This window comes from Leptonychotes weddellii, chromosome 6, assembly GCF_054177405.1.
Source record: "Leptonychotes weddellii isolate Sample4059 chromosome 6, ASM5417740v2, whole genome shotgun sequence".
In the NCBI taxonomy this organism is placed as follows: Eukaryota; Metazoa; Chordata; class Mammalia; order Carnivora; family Phocidae; genus Leptonychotes; species Leptonychotes weddellii.
Genome location: NC_138374.1, coordinates 98,647,684 through 98,664,321, shown reverse-complemented (window position 1 = coordinate 98,664,321; position 16,638 = coordinate 98,647,684). Strand labels below are relative to the sequence as shown.

The 16,638-nt window shown below is 47.4% G+C and overlaps 2 protein-coding genes across 6 annotated transcripts in view; one reads left to right on the top strand and one right to left on the bottom strand.

Annotated features, from left to right (window-relative positions):
• RGL1 (ral guanine nucleotide dissociation stimulator like 1) overlaps positions 1-16,638 on the top strand; it is a 329,410-nt gene that overhangs the window by 244,992 nt on the left and 67,780 nt on the right. Inside the window, exon 18 of one of the 3 annotated variants that reach the window (XM_081824737.1) lies at positions 9,341-9,813. The exons of 1 other annotated variant lie outside the window; for it this stretch is intronic. In XM_081824737.1, coding sequence (XP_081680863.1) covers positions 9,341-9,372 — 32 coding nt within the window. In that variant the 3' untranslated portion in view covers positions 9,373-9,813. Of the gene's footprint in view, positions 1-3,703; positions 3,904-9,340; positions 9,814-16,638 lie in introns of those variants that run through there. One more of the 3 variants, XM_081824734.1, reaches the window with a different exon arrangement.
• COLGALT2 (collagen beta(1-O)galactosyltransferase 2) overlaps positions 5,926-16,638 on the bottom strand; it is a 101,876-nt gene continuing 91,163 nt past the window's right edge. For all 3 annotated transcript variants that reach the window (XM_081824741.1, XM_081824742.1, XM_081824743.1), the window contains 4 exons: positions 14,879-15,011; positions 13,639-13,766; positions 9,807-10,013; positions 5,926-8,247 (listed from right to left, as the gene is read on the bottom strand). In XM_081824741.1, coding sequence (XP_081680867.1) covers positions 7,971-8,247; positions 9,807-10,013; positions 13,639-13,766; positions 14,879-15,011 — 745 coding nt within the window. In that variant the 3' untranslated portion in view covers positions 5,926-7,970. The remainder of the gene's footprint in view (positions 8,248-9,806; positions 10,014-13,638; positions 13,767-14,878; positions 15,012-16,638) is intronic.

The following is a 16,638-nucleotide window of genomic DNA, read 5'->3' as shown; positions in this document are numbered from 1 at the left end:
TCTGGGTTCGTATCCGGAGTATTCATCGGGGGGTTCTGGGATCCAGATGTGTCCGTAAGCTTGTCACAAACCCACTCTGGCTCGGCTGGGGGAAGCAGAGGGACAGCCAGTGGAGTTAGGAGGGGATCCTCTCCACTGGTGATGTCACGAGCATTTGGGGGAGAGAGTGACATCCTTAGGAAACTGCAATTTGGTATGATGCCTTGCCAGATTGCTGTGCTTAGGAGTCACGTGGTGGGGGACACTTAAAGAAAAACCTGAACTTAGGATCCAGAGCAGTACTTTGCCTCCTTTCTGACAGCCTTTTCCCTGGTCTGCAATTGCTACCATCTGTGTAATTCCTGAAACCATCCGTGGTGCTCTAGAAGCCAGGAGAGCCTCTATGAAGGGAGGAAAGAAGGTTTTCCCAAAAGACAATCAGAACCAGTCCAACTTCCCTCAGCAGAGACACATTATTGTCATTTCGTCATATTTCCAAAAAGTTTCCAGAATTATTGTCCACTGGATTCTTAAATGGATCCAAATCATCAAATTTTCTGGACCCTTGTGGGATTTTGGAGAGAGCCAACTAGGTGTTTTAATCATTGATAATATGGGGTGGGGCCGGAAAAAGAAACGGGATTTCTATCTCTGGCGCTAGGTGACTATTTTTTTAAGATCATTCGAGAAAACTGGTCCCCTTGTTTTGCCTCTGTCTAGAAGCTGGGCTGGGTTACTTTCTGCCCAAAGACATAGTGTCTTAAAACTTCCTTCTTTGGAGCCTTTTCAAATCCATCACGTAGCACAAGACCATGAGGAGGCAGACAGTGTTGCTCCATCCCTGATACTGTGGCATCCAGAAGCTTCCCTGATGCCACTTGTTCTCCAGATGCTGCCGTGGTGGCCCTGGTTACGGCAGGTACCCCCAGTCCTGCGACGAGAAGTTACTTCCATCATGCTTTGCACTGCCGTTTCCCCTAGAATCTGAGAACAAAGTTCTTCTGGAAGAGGGGATGGGTTAGGCTAGGTTTGGTTGAGCTGAAGTAAAAAACCATGAAACCTCAGTAACTTAACGACAGTTTTATGCTTCGTCCCGTCATGGTATATTGCAAATCGGGCAGCTCTCCGGAGGGGCTCTGCCCTCACAGTGGCTCCAGGACCCGGGCAGCGTCCATCTTGCCGCTCTTCCATCTCCTTCATCTGAGATGACATAGAAGCCAGGCAAATTTAATTCTTGTAGGCTCGGATGTTGAAATCCAGGACTTGGTGTGGTTTCTCAGCATCCCTACCCAGAAAACTGAGGAAGCAATTCACTTATCTAACAGTTTGAGGAATCCAGTGAATTTCATATTTCCTTAAGAGTTGGAAGCCATCTTATAAATTGCAGTCAGTCCCCTCAGATTACACGTATGGGGGCCGAGGCCCAGAGCAGTCGAGTCAGTAGCCCAAGGTTAGGGGGCAAAGCTCTGAGTTATCAGAACCCCGTTGTGTGCATGCCACACTGGGCTGGCACCGAATCCAGGAGGCTCTCTTGGCAGATATTCCTTCACAGTCTCATAGAATGGAAGAGAATGCCTGGAGTGTGAGTCTGTTGGCTCCATTCCCAGCCTTCTGAGGATGAGAATTCACACAAGCTGTCTTGGTTCGATGGGCATCTGGTGGTTTCTTTAAAGTCTCCAAGGAACATCCTGCGGCTGCTCAGAGCACTGCTACCTGTTTTCCCGGGCATTATTCCATCTCACAGCTGAGGAAGCAAAGCCGTAAGGACCAGGAGGACATTGAGAGTTTGATCCCCAGCTAGGGCTGGAATCCATTGCTGATCCATGAACTTGCACACCCCCCCCCCCCACACAACTGGGGGATGGGGTGGATGCAGAGGAAGAGTCTCCTGCAGGAAGAGCCAACTGGATGAGGAGTTAAAGGAGGAGTGGATGTGACCAGGGCTTGGGTGCCATCCAGGAGCACTGGAACTGGGCTCAGCCTCTCTGTAAGCCAGTTATCAGTACCCAAGTCCTTTATCTTAGGCTTCTCAGAAGCAATCATTTTTATTCCCACCATTGTTTAATCCCAAAGCAACAGTTTGTGGTACAGTTCCAATTTCTTACACAAAGGTTACCAGTAAATCAAACTTTTTAACAAAGTGAATAAACTTCTGGATTGCTGCAGCCATTAAAAAAAAAAATCAAGGCACCATTTTCAAAATGGGAGAAGCATTCTAAATGAGACCGTTAGCTCACCCCCAGACATATATTTGTGATCCTCATTGACACGCAAGCCTCCAGCAAAATGTCATCAAGGAATCAAGTTTGATCAGCTAATAATCAATGTATGAGATTTCATAGATCTGGGGTTGGCGCTGCCAGCTCCATTGTGTATTGGGCTCTGTGTGTGAGAGACAGACAGATAGACACGTTGGATGTTAGTGAGAAAAGAAACAGGTCGCCTGGGTGACACCAGCTGAGCTGCACAAAAAGGGTGGAAAGAACAAAGAATTGCCTCGGAGCGTTGGTTTTGTCTAGATTTTTAATTTGCTGGGTTTATTTTTATGTCCCTCCCTGTAGTTTCTTCAGCTTGGCTGCCTCTGGAATGGGCGTTTTCATAAAATCTCACGTCGGAGCAATTCTGGGGCCAGCTTCGCAGCCCCTGGTGGTCCAGAGGGGGGCTCCCCTGATGTTTCCCATCCTGGGTGAGGCTGGACAGACATCTGGGCTCTTGCTCAGGGGGGGACTTGATTTTCAGAGTGTAGTGGATAGCACCCTCTCTCTGGTCTTCTGAGAAGCTTAGAAAATAATCGACGACAACGTGTCCTCTCCCAAAATACAACTGGCAGTTTAGAGAAGCCCCCACCGCGCCCCCCTGGCAGGAGTTGAGATGTCTGAAGGTTGATGGTGTGATCTGCAGGGTCTTAGTTGCTTTGGAAGCCACCAGCCCTGACTGTGAAGACTCGAAGGGGCTATTACTGTTCAGACTGGCCCCAGAGAGGAAGCCCTGTGCAGAGGGGCGTGGGGGTGGACGGGGAATTTGAGGGCAGGGGGAAGAGGTGGCTTCCAGGCCATGGCACACAGAGCCCAGGAGAGAGGTGCGAGGACCAGGGAGCAAAAGACAAGTTCAGGCCCCGCAGCAGAGGGAGTGAGGCCGAGCACCTGCCAGGAGAAGTAGGGAGGGAGCCGGAGGGGAAAATCATACAGGGGAGCTTTCGAGTGGACGTGGCAGCGCCCGGTGCTCACAGTGACCGAGGTGTTGCTGAGCTGAAGGGCCTGCCGAGGAACCAGAGGAAAAGGCCGGAGGCCCATTGCCCGCCCCCCACCCCGTGCCTGTGGAACAGCAGCACCTCCTTGTGCGGTGAAATCGTCCCTGACCAGGGCCATGGGCACAGAGGGCCCCTTCCCCGGGGGAGCACAGAGGAGGGAGGACGGAGCAGCAGGGAGCGGGCCTCCTGGTGAGAAGACTGTCCCCAACCGCAGAAGGAATCCAGTGGAGGCCCTCGCGGGAGCCCCCGCCCGCTGTGTGTGGCGGCCCAGCTCTTTCCCGGGAGGGACCCTCAGCTCAGACGGGGCGGCTTCGCACCAGCGGGTCGCTCCCACCATCATGGCGCCGGGCCCGCCGGCCCCCGCGAGCTGCCCGCAGTCAGCCTCTCCCCAGACCGGCCGCGGCCGAGGCTTTTCCAGGCTGCCTTCACACCCTGCGGGTGTGACAAAGTGTGCTTTCTCTCTTTTCCAACCAGCCAGAAAGGACTTCCTGGCCACCACGCGTCAGACTCTTCACCCTGGTCTCACTGCCCCGTGCGGACTCGAGGCCGCCATCAGCCTGCGCACAGAGTCCCTCACAGGCCACTGCCCTCTCCTGGCCCTCCTGCCTCTGCCACATTTAATCAGAACGCCCTGGGAGGGAAGGTTCTCTCTAAAATAATAAACCTCACCCCAAAACATACAACACGCGCATAATGATTCTCTCCAAAGCTGCCTATTCTTTGTTTCCCGTCACCCATGACAACTACTTTCTCATCGAATGACCAGCCTCATTGTGACTTTCCCCTTGTCATTAGTTAACTCCTCAGTGAGCTGATCTCTTTGTCAATCGTGGATATCACTTTTTTTTTTTTTTGAAGTAGGCTCCATGCCCAGCACAGAGCCCAACGTGGGGCTCGAACTCACAACCCCGAGATCAAGAACTGAGCTGAGATCAAGAGTCGGGTGCTCAACCGAATGTGCCACCCAGGTTCTCCATTCATGGATATCACTTCTGGATCATTTCTCTACTACTCTACTCGGGGAGAATGTCTAAAAAGCACACTGTAGGAACCTCTTGGGAAGACTCACCTTTATTTTACACTTTATTTCACCATAAGGGAAAAGATCCCCAAGTCTGTAGCTGAATGGGAACTTCTCTTGTTTTAGGCACCAGCGTTTTCCTGGAAACCTTGGCACTGTTTGTCAGGAAAGTAACCAAACCTAGAATTCCCCCAGAAACAATGGCCTCTGTATTCATAACAGATGATAACCCAGGGAGGGAGGGTGGCTGACATACCTTGCCATCGTGATTGGGTCTCAATCTTGTTTCCTGTCACCTACCCCAACACATCCCCGACTTGTCAGAACCTCCAGTCCCCCATCCCTCCCCAGCAGGCCCCTTCCTAGCCCCACACCTTTGCAGTGCCTAGAAAGCATCACCACCCACCAGACCCAACCCTCCTCTCTAAGTGCCCATTCACGCCCCCACAGCCAACACAACTGTCACCTTCCCGGCCACCTTCCCAGCAAAGCTGCACCAACAGTCTTCTTGGGCAGAAGCGGGTTCTCTGAGGTCCTACAATTTTGTTCCTGCCTCTGAAATGAAGCCTTCCTGCTTGCATGGCTGCTCCACCGGCCTGTGGACCCCCCAGCAGTGGGGATCTTCCCTCGTCCTCTGAGCATCTTAGTGCCCAGCGCAGGGCCTGAAACAAGGCAGTGCTCACACCTGGTTTGGGGGAAGCTTGATCTGAAATTTGAGGGGTCACAGAGGCCAACATGGATTTTCTCTCTCTCTCTTTTTTTTGCCCCAGGATCAGGTTCTTTGGCCTTGGACAAGCTGGTATCTTTCAATGAATGGTTAGACTGACCTATAGCACAAAACTACAAGATGGGGCCTCCCTTACCACCCTCCCACTGGGGACTCCTATCTTTCTCCAGCCTAGAAAGTTTTTCCACTTACCCACCTCTCCCCAGCAGTCTAAAACAACTCCCACTGAACAGGAAAGTCGGTGACCACCTTTTCTTGTCTGCCATGGGGGTGAGCAGCACTGATGGTCATCTCTGGCCTCCGACATCCTTGGTCCAGTGCCAAGGTCTGGGAGGGTCCAGCAGCGTTGGCCATTGGTCAGTGTTGGCAGAACCAGTAAAAAATCACAGTGTTGAGCTATTTTTTTTTTTTTAATTTTTCACAAAGATCTCTAGAAGGCAAGTAGTTTATCATTTCCCCTCCCTGAAATGACACGGCGTAATAGGCAGTGTAGGATGCTGGGATGCCGGCTCTTTCTCGTCCTCCAGAGTTTCTGCAGGAGGGCCCAGGGAACCCAAAGCAGGGCCGGGGAATGTGTCCTCTGCAAATTGTAGGTGCTCAGTCCACTCTCAGCAGTACCAGCACTGCTGAAGTCAGGCTCATCGTCCAGAAGATCCCACCTTGGATCCCGAGACCCAGAGAGGGATCCAGATCGGGATTCCAGACTGGGTTAAACTTCCAGAGGCAAAGAGCAGGTGCCATGGCGGAGGCAAAGGCCTCTGACGCTGCAAAGGTCAAATGTCCTGACTTAAGACTAGAGGGGATGCAGGAAGAATAATGCGGTCAAGGTACCCTAGGATTGTTGAAGGGACGACTTTTTAAAAACAGATGCGGGTGTGTGCGGAGCACAATGTTCACAACAAAAGAGCGCTGCTTGGATCCCAGACCCGAGCAGGTGGAAGCAAAGGCTGTGCTGACAGAGCCAGAACTTTATTCACAGTAGAACAGTCCTAATCTAAAATTCTAGAATTTAAGACCAATACCTTTTAAGAATGAGAATTCATAAACCCATCAGACCAGCTGACAGCAAAAGGAAAAAAAAAGTTCTCTATTAAACAAAACCACACAAAAGTCAACTCAATCTTTCTCCACTGCCAATCTCCCGACCACCTCCCACCCTATTAAAAAAATATATCGTGAACATCAGGCACACTGGCACGCACTCAAATATGCAAACAAAATACAAAATACCCAAGGAAACCTTAGGGATCACCCAAGGGTTTTTCACTAGCTCCCCAGATGCTCTTTCTGTTTTTCTAGAAAAAAAAAAAAAGGCTCTGACAGGTATGTCTAAGCAGTAAAGACTGAGGTCAGCTGAGATCCCCTTCCTCAGCCTCGTTGCTTACTAGTCAATGTGGAAGAGCATCGACGATAAGTCAAGCAGGAAGGCTGAGGCCGGTGTTCTGTGGAAGGCGAGCTGCCTTGTTGTCCTACAGCCTGGGGGCCCTCACCAGGGAGCACTGAGCTGGGTTCACGCAGCAACCCTGCCCGTGGGCTCTGCTCCAAAGCGTGAAGCTCAGGGAGGAATGTGTGGGGAGGGTATTTCTGGAGGCAAAGTCTGACTGCTTGCAGGCGGGCGAACACAGACCTGAGGCAAACCATCATGAGATATCTGAGGAACACAGACTGTGGAATTGGCAGAGAATATGTAGCCCAACACTGCACTTTCCAGAAAATCACTCTCTGAGGAAAGCGGGGAGGTCATCTGCCCAGGGCGCTGACTCCGAGAGCTTCCCTGGATGTTGGCCTAAATCAGTGGATCGGTCCATTGTTTCTGACCAAGGTCTGTCATCTGAAATGGAAAAGCATTGTGCTCGCTTCGGCAGCACATATACTGAAATGGAAAAGCATTTGTTTCCAGATGGTGAGAATCTCCCACTCCACAGGCCTCCCTGCAAGAGCCAGGCTGGGAAATGCAGGAGAACCAGATCACACACTCACTACTCCCCAGGGTGCTATGAAAGCTTGAAAAATCTGTTTCTCTGCCTTATCTTACATTTTCCCCACATTTTGTAGAATAAATAATTCAAAATAGAATGGAAAACCCAGGCAAGGACAGTTGCTGGCCTGAAAACGTGCTCTGCCTCTTAACAGTGACTCATAAAACTCACACTCCCAGTTCGTTCCCAGGCTCAGGCATGGAGGGGAGAGCGTGACATGTCGCAGCAGCAAAGAGCCCCCTGGAACATGAGTTAGACACCAGCCCGAACCCCTTTATATATTAAATTTATCTTCATAAATAGAGCATCCTAACTCAAGTGACCACAATACAAGGCCAAAGTCTGAGTTCTTTTTTTTCTCAAATATCTACACAAACCTTCAAATATCTACTAAACTCTACCCACATGGCAAACTTGACACCTCTTTAGGAGACCTTCAGTTGCCATGATAGTCAAAGGCCAAGTCTCAGACAGACCCAAATATTGGATCCCTCTTGGATAACGAGGACTAAGATGAACAGCTCACTTTGGCTCATGAGAGAATTCTTTTAAACCAAAGCCCAATTAATTTGCTTTTAAATGATTTGATCCCCCTCCCTCGCAAACTTGTTACATACACAAGTTTTCAAGGTCACATGAGACCAACGGATGTGGTCCAGTTGGCTCGACTGCCTTGCCCGCCCATTTATTGATGTGACTACTTTCTCAGGGATGAGTCTCTGGGCCATGCTGTTCATCCTTAATGTAGGAAGCAGTACCACACGAATAAAGACTGAAGGGCTAGGTATCTGGATTGAAGTTTATCTTGATGGTTGCCATAAAGCCTATCTTCTAGCCATCTTAGGAAATTTGGGTTAAGTTTCCTTCTTATCCTCCCCTGTCAAGAATATATTAATTTTGCTCAATCACAGTAGACCACTTTGGTTAGAGGACTGTGACCACTAGAAGAAACTGGAGCAAACAAATGAATAGCCCGTTAGAAAAATCAAGGGTAGTGAATCCCCCACAGAGCCTTCATAGCTCATCCCTCGAAGGCACAGCATCCAGGGAGGTTGGTGATGGCAGGGCCTCTGTGTTCTTGGCGTTGCGGTGGATGTGACCTTGCTTCCGGGACTTCCAGGAATGGGTCCTGTCCCAGTCGGTGGCCACTGTCTCATTGTCCCAGATGGTCGAGGTCTCCGTGTCACTCAGATACCCCGGCTGGCCTGTGTAGTGTGTGGGGTAGATGAGCAAGGGTTCCGCAGAGAAGGCCTTCAGGTCCCTGGATTCGTAATACTCCTTGTACTCAGCTCTGCAAACAAGAGGAGTGCAGGTGTGTGAGGGGGTAGGGCATTTAGCGAACGGGGACAGGGGGTGGCGGGGGAAGAGCAGAGGGGTCCTGCTGGTCATCTCTTACATTGCCGTGGAGGCCTTTGATGATTTGTAAAGTTGTGTCCTTTGGGGAAAAGTTTAGTCTACAAACACAATAAAAGTTTCTTTACAAGCTTTCAGATGATCTAAACAAACACACAGAGAGAAAGGTCAGGATATTTCTGTTGTTTTTGGTTGGGCTCGTTTAAAACATGAATTTCAGGTCTTACTCTAAAAGCTGAGAATTAAGCTCTGTTGGACCATCACGAGAGATCAATGTGATCACTTTGTGGGAGATGCCCTGTTCTTGGATGAATAAATTAGTTGAGATCTGGACAGCAGTGGTGGGATAAGTCACACGGTGTAAGCTTGGAGGCATGCCGGCTTGGCTCTGCATCCCAGCTCCCCGTGAGTGTAAAGGGGAGGACGACTTGCCCCGACCCCAGGGCTCCTGTGCAGATTACACGAGGTGACATCTGCTTGGCTCTGAGCTCACTCAGTGCACCGTGGCAGTTGGTTTCCTTTCTGTTACAGGGATGATGTTTGACCTCCATGTTCCTGCTAGGACACGGATATACAGTCAGCTGTACCAAAGACGGTGAGGAGATCCATCTTTGCTGAGGACAGGAGACCAAATGAGCCAGATGAAGGACAGGAATTCTCAACCACTAAAATGAAGCCCAGCTAGTAAGGAGATCACCCGGCAACTGAGAGAAGGAGCCCAGGTTAGAATCTGGTCTCCTGCTCCACTAATGAATTTAGGACTCATTGATTGAGCAGCTATTATTGGTAGAGTTGGGACTAGGTTCTCAGGACACAGGGATGTGAGACTGTTCCTGCCTCGGTGGGCTCACAGGTTAGTGGGGAGACTGACCGGTAAACCACCCATCTCCACACCCATCAAACAACGCTAGGTCAGAGTAAGCTCCTGCGTAAGGGGAACCCTGAGCGTCACACTGCCTTCTTCCATAGATACCCTGCTCAGGGGCCACCTCCACCCTCCCCGAGCCTCTAACACCTCTCTGTGATTGCAGGTCTCACAGTACATCACGAGGACCGTTCATGAGTCTGAATTCCCGACCAGACTGTAAGCTCTGCAGGGAGGGGGACCCTTGCCTGCCCAACAAGTACACACAATGGACTGAGAAATGAACTGAACACTTGAAGATGCTCAGGAAGATGACCTTCACCTTCAGGTATATGAGTTTTTGGAAATAAGAAGATCAAAACAAGGAGAGGACCGAGCACATTATGTCCAGGTAAACTACACACGGGGTATTACAGAGGGCTGCCACGCAAGACTTGCCATTTCAGCCTCAGCTTCCCCATCTGTACAAGGGGATAGTCACTCCAGTCAGACTCTCTGAGTTGTGATTATGGAAAGATCATTTAGGAAAGCAGGGCATGCTTTAGAAAATACCACGCACTACCAAGAATCCGAGGAGCACGATATATGAGCGGGGTGAGCCCTCAAAGGGCAGGCAGTGCGGGGAGACTCACACAGGATGCTTGTTGTACATGATTGGCAGGAACTCGTCCACTGGCAGCATCTTCCCAAAGGGATCGGCTCCAACCAGCTTCTGTGCTCCTTCCAGAGAGATGACGTAGCCCAGCGTCCAATAGGAGTAGTCAGCTTCGACCAGATTTCCCACATTGGGTACCACTTTCTCGGGCTCTTTCACCTGCATCCTCTTCCTGCCGATATAACTAGAAGGAAGCGGATGGAGGAGCAAAATTCCAATTTGAATATTAGACATCCGGAAGAACAGAGCACAGATCTGTGGATACTTTTGAATGCTGGGACCGACTGTGCCTTACATCAAAAATATCACCACAACGTGCATCCCATCCCCAACGATGACTGGCAGCTGCCATGAAGGGGGCCATTTTCCTGGCTCCATTTACCAACATCCCAACTGCTCTTGCCTAGCACTGTGCTCCAGCCTGGAAGTTAAACTTTAGAGAGACTAAAAGATCCCTCCGATCATTTCCCAAAGACGGTATGTGTTTACAGAGGTTGGAAGTGGACAAAAAGGGCTCAGAGGTGAGATCCCTAGAGTTTCAGCCTTCGATGGTCTCCGGTTAGCTCTCCAGATGCTGACGGTAAACATAGGACAGAAAAGGCTGTGGGGAAGACACAGTCTACAATCAAAGACCTGGGAACCCCAGTGGCCCCAGGCGGGTCCTTCCTGGGAAGAATGAGTGACAAAGCCTGCCTGGCTTTCTCTTCCTCACACGTACCTAGCTCCGCCCTCATTTTGCTCTGAGAAAAGCACCTGGCCTTCTCAAAGAGCTTCCACAACAGCCATTCCAGCTTCCCCACAGTCTACTCACAGACCTGTGATCCGTCACTTTTGTCTGGACCCCGCTTGCTTTCCACCTGCCTGGAGCAAGCTGAGGAGGTGAGGGCTTCCTGCCTGGGGGTAAAGCCCTGCCTTCCTCTGTTTTGCCTTAAGACTCTCTCTTTCAACATTTAAAGGACTGCTCTTGTCAAGACATCTCGGGATTCGTGCATGAATCATCGTTCACCTTCTCAGGACACCAAACACAGATCCTCTCAGCCACCGTCCCTTCAGACTAAAGCGTCTGAATTTCTCTCATGTACCATCAAGTGGAAGAGAAACTCCCACTGAGCCCTTGACATGTGGCTAGAGTGACAGGACCTGAGTTTGTACTCAACGGGCTCATTTTACATGGTTTAAATTGAAATTTTAAAATAAAATTGAAGATGTGTAAAATATTTTTTCCATTAAACACAGTTGTTTCGGTAGGACTGCAGTTTATCGCAGCGGCTGAAAACTTAGCATCTAGACTGAGATGTGTTGTAAGCATAAAATACACACTGGATTTAAAGATGGTAGAAAAGGGGCGCCTAGGTGGTTCAGTCGGTTAAGTGTCCAACTCTAGGTTTTGGCTCAGGTCATGATCTCAGGGTCCTGAGATCCAACCCCATGCTGGGCTCCGCACTGGGTGTGGAGCCTGCTTGAGATTCTCTTTTGCCCTCTCCCTCTGCCTCTCTCTCTCTCCCTCTAAACAAACAAACAAAAAATGAAAACGCTTCCAAACAAAAATAAAAACAAAAAACAATGTAGACTGTCTCATTAATAGTTGATAAATATTGATCACATATTAAAGTAAAAATATGTAGAGACATTGGGGTAAATATTTGGGGTATTATTAAATTCTCCTAATGTATTTTTTACCATTTGAATGGGATCACTAGAAAATTTCAAATGATGTGTGTGGCTCATGTTACGTTACTGCTGGACAGCGCTCCAGTGGTTTGTTCTACTCCTCCCATTTACTGTTTCCGTTTCTGGAGAAATGTAACATAGCAGCCGTGGACCACTTATCAGCTTTCATGTTTGAGTTTCAGTAACATTTGTTTTTGTTCATTTTAGAAAGAGATAGGTACGGGGCGCCTGGGTGGCTTAGTCAGGTAGGTGTCCGACTCTTGATTTCAGCTCAGGTCATGATCTCAGTGTTGTGAGATCGAGCCTGTGTTGGGATTCATGCTCAGTGCAGAGTCTGCTTAAGATTCTTTCTCTCCCTTTCCCTCTACCACCCCAAATGGCTTGCATGTTCTGTCTCAAGAAAGAAAGAAAGAAAGAAAGAAAGAAAGAAAGAAAGAAAGAAAGAAAGAAAGAAAGAAAGAAAGAAAAAGACAAAAATTTGAAACCACTGTCGTTCTTTAATAGTATATAATTGATATTAATGGCATATTTTCACTTGATCAGTCTGTGAAATTTAGAAAAGATTTTTGTTTTGTATCCCTATCATTCCTTGTACCCATATCCTTATCCAATCATTCTGCTTTCTTGGATCTGTCATTTTTTTTAAGATTATTTATTTATTTATTTATTTGTCAGAGAGAGAGAGAGCACAAGCAGGGGCAGGGGCAGAGGGAGAGGGAGAAGCAGGCTCCCTGCTGAGAAAGGAGCCCGATGCGGGGCTCGATCCCAGGACCCTGGGATCATGACCTGAGCTGAAGGCAGATGCTTAACTAACTGAGCCACCCAGGCATCCCAAATCTGTTGGTTCTTTGTCCCAAGAAATGCACCAGCTAAGCCACAAGTGGACAAGGACATGCGTCAATCATAAGTCTTAGACTCCCCAAGTCCAGTCCTCTGATTCCGAGGCTTAAGTGAAAGTTGTCTTTGCAGGTCATGTGAGCATAACATGGCTTCCAGGCTCCGTGCCCGTGAGGCGTAGCCACCGGCTGCAGAGCTCTAGACTCAGACTGAGGTGCAGGGACTTCTGGAGGGTTATAGGAACAGACAAGGATCCTAAGGGACAGTGCAGAATCTAATCACATGGCTGACATCTGACAGGGAGCCAGTCTCTTTTTATTACACAATACTGATTTCTGGGTCTCTTCCCCATGGATTAGTTGAGTCACTACTAGGTTTCTTTTGGGCTCAGAATGGTATGTTTTCTGAGAGAACAAGTATTCCACTTGGGCCCACAGTTAAGTTTCCCTCCAAGGATGGGAGGAGGAGGGACAGCTTGTCTGCTGCAGCCACTCCAAAGGAACAGGCTCTGATTTGATGAAATTGCCTTCGACACACAGCTGGGGAGCATACATAATGCTTAGGAACTTTCTGCCTCACTGGACAAAAGTAAAAAGTGTCATTTGGTTTAAAAAGAAAATGAGAGAGGGGGGTGAGAGACAGAAGAGAGGGAGGGAGGGGGACACAGCTTGAGGGGGAGGGGGAGAGAGGGAAGGAGAGGGAGAAGGGGAGAGAGAGAGAGAGAGAGAGAGAGAGAAACAGAGAGAGAGACAGAGAGACACTTAATTCCCAGAGACAGCTACCAGAGCATTAACTAAGTGTCAATTCAGAACCAGCATTACGTTGGTAAGCCTTTGCACACTTCCCTTCCCAAGAGAGGCACTCTCATGCTGACCTTCAGCCCCCATACTCTCAGAGGCTACAGAGGAAACCTGCTCTCAAGTGTAACACAGGACTCTTGCCCTTGAATGAATGCCTCTCCCTCTCTCTTCACACCTCTCCATGCACCTGTTGCTTCCCTGGTGGGACTTCTGCTGTGCTCCCACGTGAGCGCTCAGGCTGAAGACCCCTCACCAGCAGGCAGGCTCCAGGTCTCACCAAGAATCTCCCACAGTTTCTTTCTCAGCCCACAGAGTATACAGATGCAGAAACCAGGGCCTGTCCTCCACTCACTTCTTGTTTGTGGGAACATTTATGGAGAGAAAGTTGGCAAAGTGGAAGCGTGAGCTCTATCTCCTATCAGCTGGGGAGGTGGAGCTTGTTGCCCTTGAATAGGACTGAGTCCTCTCAGTGTTCTGGGATAAGCTTGTCTTGCCACTCACATCAGTTCCCAATCCAGCTGAGCCTGGTCAATGTCATCCATCAGCTTCATCAGCTTCTTCTTAAACTGATGTTCAAAGCGCACATCATCCTCAATAACCAGAGTCTTCTCCAGCTCTCGGTCAATCACCTGTAAAGATCATCAGTGGGAAGAGACCTTATGAGAAGTCCAATACCTATTTTTTATTAGGTGAATATATATTAAAAAGTCAAGAATATAGTAGCACAGTATGTAATAGCTCATAACTGGAGTCTAAGCAGATGCCATCAATGGTAGAGTGGATAAATAAACTGGGGTATATTTTCAGCAATGAGGATGTACAATCTACAATTAAATGCAATGTTATAGATGAATCTCCCGAATGTAATCCTGAGAGGCTATACCTCAATACCCTATGGTTCCATTCATATAAACAAAAGTACAAAAGCAGAAAAAACTATTCTGTGCTGTTAGAAGTCAAGATGGTGATTACCCTTGGGGACTGTTCCCTAGAAGGAAATATGGAGGAGGTGCTTCTGGGGTGCTGGTAACCTGTTTCTTGAGCTGGGTGCTGGTTGACATGGCTGTATTTTTATTTCATTTGTGAAATTTCACTGGCCTGTATTTTACGATCTATTTAATTTTATATGTATCTATTACATTTCACTTAAAGTTTAAAGAAAAAAAAAATAGGCATAGACTGGGTCGTTCAAAGAGGGAAGGCAGTCAAGGGGTCCTTCTTTAGGGACTTTCTCTTTTCTTGTGGGAACTGACCCTTAATCAACAGCCCCACACTCCAATACCTCCCTCCATCTAAGCCATGGGTTCAAGTCCTGGCTTTGCCACTTCTTACCTAGACAAGATATTTAATTATTTTCTCTTGGATAAAATGAGCCCATGTGTCCTGACCCACTTCATATGATTCCTGTGTGACTTCTTGTATGAAATCATTTAATAAATGATGACATGCTAGATACATACAATACAAGGCATTCCTACTAAGGATAAGGATATGTCAAAAGGAGTGTGGCCTCCTGAACATGGGTATCTTCCCCTGTTATCATCTCAAGTGGCAACAAGGCTCCCTTTCACTGTTTGTTGCTGGCCTTGTGTCAGAGGGAGACACGAGGTAACAGAAACTTCCAAGCATACTTCCAGAACAGTTATGGCTTCACTTTATATCTGGCTGTAATTCACCTACAAAGTCCCACTTTCCTTCCTCCTTATTACAAAACTGCATATCTAAAACAAGCATTATTTACCTCTTTCCAGACAGAGTAGTGGCTGAGAAAGCAGCCGATTTCACCCCTGGTGAGAGGCCTAGAGGAGTAGGGATCTCGATATCCAGGCAGCATTTCAATATTCAGGGCCTTCAGCTGACTTGTGTTGAGTGCTCTGCATGACAGAGAACATGTCTGAAAATTAACACGTTGAGATGTCCCCCCTACAGAAGCCAGAAAGAGAGAGTTCTGGATGTTCCTCAGAGCCCTTCTGCAATTGAGGAAGACTTCTCAGGTTTCTCATCATCCCTTAGGAGCCCCTCAGGGTTAACGTGTCACGGCAGCATTACAAGCTTGGCAAAGACAAGAGGATGTCTTATACTGGGTATACCCCTCACAATTGCCAACGTAGTTCTAAGTATTACCAGTTTTTTTGACAGCTTTGAAAAAGTATTTTCCTAATGAAGGACAAGCGGCTAATGGCATTAAATACTGGAGGGGATGAGGACAGGAAGAACTGTGTACATGTGCATGTCTTTCCTTTGGGCCTAATTTTTTTTTGAAGTTAAGAACAAAAATAGCGGAGACAATCTTGTGAGCAGAAAGAGAGAAGTGACTCCCTACATACAAAGTGTTCTCAACAAGATTAACAGCTGGTTCTCAGAAACCATGGAGGCCAGAAGGCAGTGGGTTGACATATTCAAAGTGCTACCCTGAAAAAGACTGTCCACCAAAAATTCTATATCTAGTCAAACTGTCCTTCAAAAATAAGGGAGAAATTAAAATATCTCCACATAAACACAAACTGAGCGTTTGTCACCTGCAGATCCGCTCTACAAGAAATACCAAAGGGAGTTCTAAGGCTGATATGAAAGGAAATTAGAGAGTGACATAAATCCATATAAGGAAATAAAGAGCATGGGGACATGTAACTGCATAGGTAAATATAAATGACAGTATAAATGTTTTTCATTGATAACTTTTTTCTCTTTAAATTCTCTGATTTCAATTATAGCTGGGTAAAGCAATAATTGTAAGTCTCTGTTAAAGGGCATATAGTATAGAAAGAAGTAAATTGTTTCACAACAGTAGAACAAAGGATGGTGAAAGGAATGAAGCAGTATAGAAGCTAAGCTTCTGCAGACCACTGAAATCCAGCTGGTTCTTTTAATCAAGATATAATTGACATACAACATGATAGTAGTTTCAGATATATATTGACTTGATATTTGTATATATCATGAAATGATCACCGCACTAAGTCTAGTTAACATCTGTCACCCCACATAGTTACAAAATTTTGTTTCCTGTGATGAGAACTTTTAAGATCTACTCTCGTAGCAACATTCAAATAAGCAACGTGGTATTGTTAACTATAGTCACCATGCTGTACACAGCATGGAAGTTTGTACCTACTCACCTCCCTTTATCCACGTTACCCACCTTCCAACACTGCCTCTGGCAATCACCTCTGTTTTCTGTATCTATGAACTTGGTTTTTTTTTCTCTTTAGATTCCACATATAAATGAGACCATCTGGTATTTGTCTTTTTCTGTCTGACTTATTTCACTTAGCATAATGCCCTCAAAAGCCATCTATGTTCTTACAAATGGCAGGACTTCCTTTTTTAATGGATGAATATTTCATTGTATACAGTTATATGTACCACATCTTTTTTATCCATTCATCCACTGATAGGACTCTTAGGTTGGCTATTGTAAAAAATGCTGCAATGAACATGGGGGTACATATGTTTTGTTTTGTTTTGAAGTTGTTTTTTCATTTTCTTTGGATAAATACC